Raw genomic sequence first — 6,000 nt, 5'->3', positions numbered from 1 at the left:
CTCCATCAGGAGATGAAACCAAATGCCACCTGGTTACTCAGGCCTGAAACTTGAAGGTGTTCTTCATTCCTCCTGTGTCATTTATCACCTGCAGTCAATGAACTCCTCTGGCTCACACCTCTTAGCCATCTCTTGCAAAAGGTTACCTCTTTGCTTCTTTTTCTTCTTTCTTCATTTGTATTTGCCTATCAAATGAGTAAATCCCACTCTTTCATCCCAGACCACAAGAGTCACGACCTCAGGGCCTTTATCCATGCTCTATCTTTATCTCTGACACCCGGCTAGATGTGGGTGGGACACATGACAGGCACTGGATACATATTTGTTGAATCAATATTTCTTTGTAAAAACTGGAAACAATAAAAGTCCACTTGACCTTCCTCTGATCTTACTTCCCCTCCCCAGAGAAAAATCACTGTCATCAGTAGTTTCTATACATTTACATAGAGAAATGTATTGTTTTATTTAGTTTTTACAGAAATGGGGTAAAAGTGTACGTATTATCCAGCAACTTGCTTTTTCCACCTAATGTCTTGGAAATCTTTCTATGACAATACATTTGGCTCTACTTCTTTCTTTTTAACTGCTGCATAGCGTTTCACGAGTCATCCTTGTGTATTCATGTAACCAGTCTGATGTTAATGAACCACGACATTCAAGTAGATTTATTGATTCTGAGGGTATTTGTCCATTTGTAGGCGAGACTGCCAAAGTTCTCTCCAAAAAGGCCAAACATGAGGAATTCACTTCTTGCTCTCCACGCACGGTCACTATCGAAGTGTAAGCCATCATGGTGCCCAGCTGGGCCTCTTGCCGTCTTCAAACTGCTTCCAGTCCGCCCTCCACACTGCCTGGAACAACGTTTTTGAAAAAATCAAATTTAAACATGTCACTTCCCTCCTTAAAACCTTTCAGTAGCTCCCAGGAACTTTTGGGATAATCTACAACCCTTCACCCGTCTCCTAAGACCCCGCTGTCACCTGAGTCTTGGCCAATCTTTCCTTTCCTGACTCAATCTCTTTCGTCTCCCTCACCCCGCTTATTTTCTTGACTAATAATCTTCCAACTGGGCCCTGGGTATCCCTGAGAATATGTAAGGATGTGGTCGTGAGGAGTTTTTAAAAATTTTTTTCTTTTTAAAATTTCTTTTTTTAAGGAAGATTAGCCCTGAGCTAACTACTGCCCGTCCTCTTTTTTTTGCTGAGGAAGCCTGGCCCTGAGCTAACATCCGTGCCCATCTTCCTCCACTTTATATGTGGGACACCTACCACAGCATGGCATGCCAAGTGGTGCCATGTCCATACCCGGGATCTGAACCGGCGAACTCTGGGCCGCCGAGAAGCAGAATGTGCGCATTTAACCGCTGCGCCACTGGGCAGGCCCCGTGAGGAGTTTTAAGGGACTCGATTTTCAGATGCTCAAATTCCTAAAACTGATCTGCCTGAGAGGATTCCTGGGGTCCAGACCCACCTTTCATTTCACAATGACCCTCACCCACTTGGCCCACCCAAAATCTTACTACGTTGTACTGTATTGAGGTGAAGAGGATAATAACCTTGAGGATTCTGAGGATAATGTGACAAGTTCTTTTAATTAAAGCATCATTAAGACAGGCATTTCCAATAAAACTTTACTTTTCTTTACAATTATCAGATGTCATGATATGCATTGATTAAACTGTATATTGCTAACAACAGCTGCTCAACCTAGAAGAAATTTTAACTCTTAGAAGCATGATGACACAGTCTGATCAATAAAAGACTTGGAAGCATAAAACATATTGCATTAGGATAAAATTCTGTGGTGGAAGTGTAATGAAAATATGTTTTCAAGGAGAAAAAGAAAGGATAAATGTAAAATTCTCATTGGTATAAATCTTAAGTATTTTTAAAACGGATGATGGTCGTGATGAAAATAATAAGTTTTCACATATTGAGGTATATGGGGAAGCCATTCTGGTTTAACCTTGATTCGGCCTAAAACTTGTTTTTCCCAGAGCATCCTGACTTATGGCCCACCAAACATGCACTGTACATCAGCTTCAAACATCTTCCCAAAGCAGAGAACGCGCTCTTTAAAGACAGGGATGAATGTCTCCCTTTCTGACGCCAGTACCAGCACTTCTTTGAAGATAAGCTTTTCTTCCCAGAGATCCAAGGCCAAGTTGATCTGCTGTTTGTGCTGAGCTGCAGCAAAATATATCCTCGTGATTTTGGGGAAAAAATTTGCATTCCTGTCATGCTTGATGTATGTTCTTTGTTCTGAAACGGTGTGTAACCATGCGGTAAACCACGCTTCTCAGAGTGCTTTCTTCCCTGGTGGAGAGAACACTTTCGGGATAGTCCTCAGTGTTGGCTCAATAAATACCACTCATATTTCTTATCTATAGATTGATTATTGATTATTTGCATCGACAGTGCAACTAAGTATTAAACCACAATGGTATTTATAACCCATGGGGTCTATTTAAAAGATTTCTGAAACCACTTTATTTTAAAAGGTCATTTACAACTCATCAGAACTTACTTCTTTTGTAACTAAACATGATAAAAATAATTATCAGTATTAACTGAAAAACGTGTGAGGGAAATACATAGCATTGCTTTAGGGGATCTAAAAAAAAAGCGTGGTCCACTATAGTGCTCCCCGCAGGTCTTTCAACGCTGTGAGTCCACTGTGTGCTCTTAGCCTCGGTCCTTCAGATCGGCTGTTCTCACCTGGAAGGCTCTTCTGCTGCCTTCCCATGTCTAGCTCCAGCATGGCTAACTCCACCCTCAAGCTTCATCTTAAATGTCACTCTACTTGAGGAGCTTTCTTGTCTTGACTAAATGAGATCTCCTTAACATACGTTCCTACAGTACCATGAATTTCCCCTTTACAGAAGACTCACCCCACATGTAACTCCTTGCTAAAATAAGCACCAGGAGGGCATACACAGAGCCATTCTTTTCACTGTCAGATCCTAGTGCCAGTGTACACAGGCTGGGAGGTTGATTGTGCCCTTTAAAAAGAACCATTTCAGTAGAGTGATGTAAAAGGAAGTCAGCTTGCACAGGGCTAGAAAAACTACAAGGTAAGGAAGTAGAGGCAGAGAGTGAAGGCTCATTACAGTTTAAGTGGGTCAGCGACAGAAAGGGAGGGGGAATCTCTGACTTCCAGTAGGAACAGGGGAGAGTGAAGAGCACAGGGAATAAGCAAGCAGGGAGCGGCTGGACATAAATAGGGGATAGGAGAGACTTAAGTTCCGTGTCTCCATGCCAATACATTGCACAAAACTTTAAAACTTGGTTATTGGGAGTAATTTACAGGAAGTAACATATTCACACATATCACATGCATTTACTGACTTCATCCATACAGATGGTAATATGAACGGTGAACGCGCTTTATCTCTTCATACATTTGTCTAATTGTAGGGATATCCGGTCTGAATTAATTAAAAGAAGCTTAAGCAGCATTGGTTGTGCACATTATCCACACCCATGACTTTTTCCCCTCCCAAACGAAATCTGGTTCTTCTCACAGTACAGAGCAATAAATTCCCCTGAGGGGGAAAATCCTTCTACTGTGTAATGCTTCCTGTTGGCAAGACACCTGTGCAAATATTTGCTCCTTCAGAGATCTCTATTCACCTAGCTTTTTTCTGTAAGGTCACTAACTACCAATCATGTTACATGATGTCAATCATTGACACAAAGAAAGCAGCCACCATCCTAGCCCTGATTAGCATTCTCTGCTAAACCACCTGTCTGCATAAAGCTACCCCACAAGCTTCCATTAAAAAAATTAATTTTTTTTTCACTTAAAGCGTTTGACATGCTTTTAAAGTGCGACTATCCCTGGAAAGCATTACACATTAAAACACTTTTACTGTAGTCAAAGGGCAGCAGAAGGATCCAGAAGGCCTCGGAGTCTGTTTGTACATCAATAAAACAGCTGCCCTGCCTTCCTAGACTTTTGTGAGGGTCACAAAAGTATGTCAGTACTTTATGCATTCTACATATACATGCAAAGTACTGCACAAAAAAAATGAGGCTCCTTATACAAAACCAGAAACAAGTCACAGAGCCAGGCCCTGGGGAAGCGAAGCAAGAGGGAATTTGAAAAGGTCTGATAAAACATTGTGGAAAGAACCTTGCAAAAGGCCGTCCAGCTGTGCGCAAACGTCATCAGCATCATCACTGTGATGGGAGAAAGAAGGGGCCTAATTCACAGCTACCCCAGTGGCGAGTGATGGGGAGGAAGGGCGTCCCGGGCATCTGCTGGGAGAAGGGGAAGAAGCCAGCCGGCAAGTGTGGGAGCCACCTCGAGATGGATGGTAGCCGCACTGCCAGGCCTGGCCTTAGGTAGATAAGCCGGGGCGGGCCTTTAACGGCGCTCATCACACTCATCATAACTGCTCCAGCTGTCTCGTGGCCTTCCCACAGTAGGCCTCACAAATGTTTGTTGAGTGCATGGTCCTCTTAACCGGGGGTGGCAGGTCTGCAGACATCCGCGGGGCAGCGCGTCGCCCATGCATCCACGTACGGGGACCACTCGAGAGGAGGGGTGCAACCTGGGGCGCACGCGGCATGCAGGCAGAGGTGGGCGTTCCCTCGAAACAACCCACGTCCACAGTCCGACCGAGGGGGCAGCTGAACGCCGGGGCCCCTCCTCCGGCTGGCACCCGCCTTCACCCAGCTCGGCAGGTCACACCTCCCTGCGCGCGTCCGCAGCGAGGCCGACCCCTGGAGCACGCGCAGTGGGCAGCACCGGGCCTCCCGCGTAGCCGGGCGGCAGTTGTGAAACCGTCAGCGGGCTCGACCAATCAGAAGGCATGTTGTTGCCGCGGAGCCCCGCCCCCGAGGGGAAACTATGGTAACGGGAGACCACTCAAGAGGCGTTTTGTTGCCGCGGAGCCCGCCCCCGACAGGGGCGTAGGGTGACGGCCGAGGGTCATGGGGTCTAAGCGCTCCTGAGCCGCCGAGCCGCGGAGGGCCGCGGTGTCCCGTTGTGCCGCGGCCGCGAGCAGCGCGCCGGGCCCGCACTCGCCCGTCCGCCCACCCCCGGCGGCGGCGCGGCCCATGCGGCGGGGAGCGGAGGCCGGAGCGGGCGCGGGCTGGGCGTCTCAGGTGCGGCCGGCGGCCCGGGGCGGTGAGGGGGCGGCGGCGGCGGGCGCGGCGCGGCGCGGTGATTGGCCGCCGGCGGAGGGCAGCGCGGCGGCGGCGAGGCGGCAGCCGGGGAGGAGCCGGCGGAACGGGCCGCGCGCCGGGCCGGCAAGATGCTGCTGTCCCTGGTGCTCCACATGTACTCGATGCGCTGCGTGCTGCCTGCCGCGGTGCTGCTGGGCTCGGCGCCCACCTACGTGCTGGCCTGGGGGGCCTGGCGCCTGCTCTCCGCCTTCCTGCCCTCCCGCTTCTACCAGGCGGTGGACGATCGGCTCTACTGCATCTACCAGAGCATGGTGCTCTTCTTCTTCGAGAATTACACCGGGGTGCAGGTGAGGCCCGACCGCCGCACCTGCCGCACCCTCTCTCCACCTGAGTACCCGCGAGGGCTCCGGGGCATCTCCCGGCTTGGAACCCTCCAGTAGCCGCTCCCCCCCCCCCCCCCCGGAGACTTTAGGGTCGTTCCGTCCTGCCTGGCAGAGCCGGCCGCAGGACCACGTGCCATCACCCCATCCTTCCACCGCGGGGGAAGTTTCATGGTCTGACTTAAGGGTTTGGCCTCATGCTTCCTGCAGGTCCCGTAGGTCACTAGGAAGCTGTAGTAACGTTGTTCTGAGGCTCCCAGTGGGATCAGCCGCCCCCTCTCCCCATCATGTGTTGCTGTCTGTTCTGGTGCTTAGCGACGTGGGTGCAGGTGAACATTGAAGTCGGGCCGGCGTTTGACGGTTTTGGGCATTTGGTGTAAGAAGGTGGCAGTGTTTGAACTCAAAAGCGCGCTTTTAAAAATAGGAGACCTGGTCTCGAAACAGATCAATGTTACTGTTTGGACAAGAAGTACAACTTTGTCCTGCGT

The 6,000-nt window shown here is 49.4% G+C and overlaps 1 protein-coding gene and 1 long non-coding RNA gene across 3 annotated transcripts in view; one reads left to right on the top strand and one right to left on the bottom strand.

The window, feature by feature from the left end:
• Positions 1–425: 425 nt before the first annotated feature.
• On the bottom strand, positions 426–4,799 carry LOC139080102 (uncharacterized). The gene is made up of 2 exons (XR_011534269.1): positions 4,667–4,799; positions 426–847 (listed from the first exon to the last, which is right to left on the bottom strand). It is a non-coding gene; the product is annotated as an uncharacterized lncRNA (long non-coding RNA).
• A 125-nt stretch (positions 4,800–4,924) lies between these two features.
• The window catches only part of AGPAT5 (1-acylglycerol-3-phosphate O-acyltransferase 5), a 51,342-nt gene continuing 50,266 nt past the window's right edge, over positions 4,925–6,000 (top strand). For both annotated transcript variants that reach the window (XM_008514516.2, XM_008514515.2), the window contains exon 1: positions 4,925–5,479. In XM_008514516.2, the coding sequence (XP_008512738.1) occupies positions 5,261–5,479 (219 nt within the window). In that variant the 5' untranslated portion in view covers positions 4,925–5,260. The remainder of the gene's footprint in view (positions 5,480–6,000) is intronic.

Source organism: Equus przewalskii, chromosome 28 (genome assembly GCF_037783145.1).
Source record: "Equus przewalskii isolate Varuska chromosome 28, EquPr2, whole genome shotgun sequence".
Classification (NCBI taxonomy): Eukaryota; Metazoa; Chordata; class Mammalia; order Perissodactyla; family Equidae; genus Equus; species Equus przewalskii.
The sequence above is the reverse complement of the archived record's forward strand: the minus strand, read 5'-3'. Positions and strand labels throughout refer to the sequence as shown.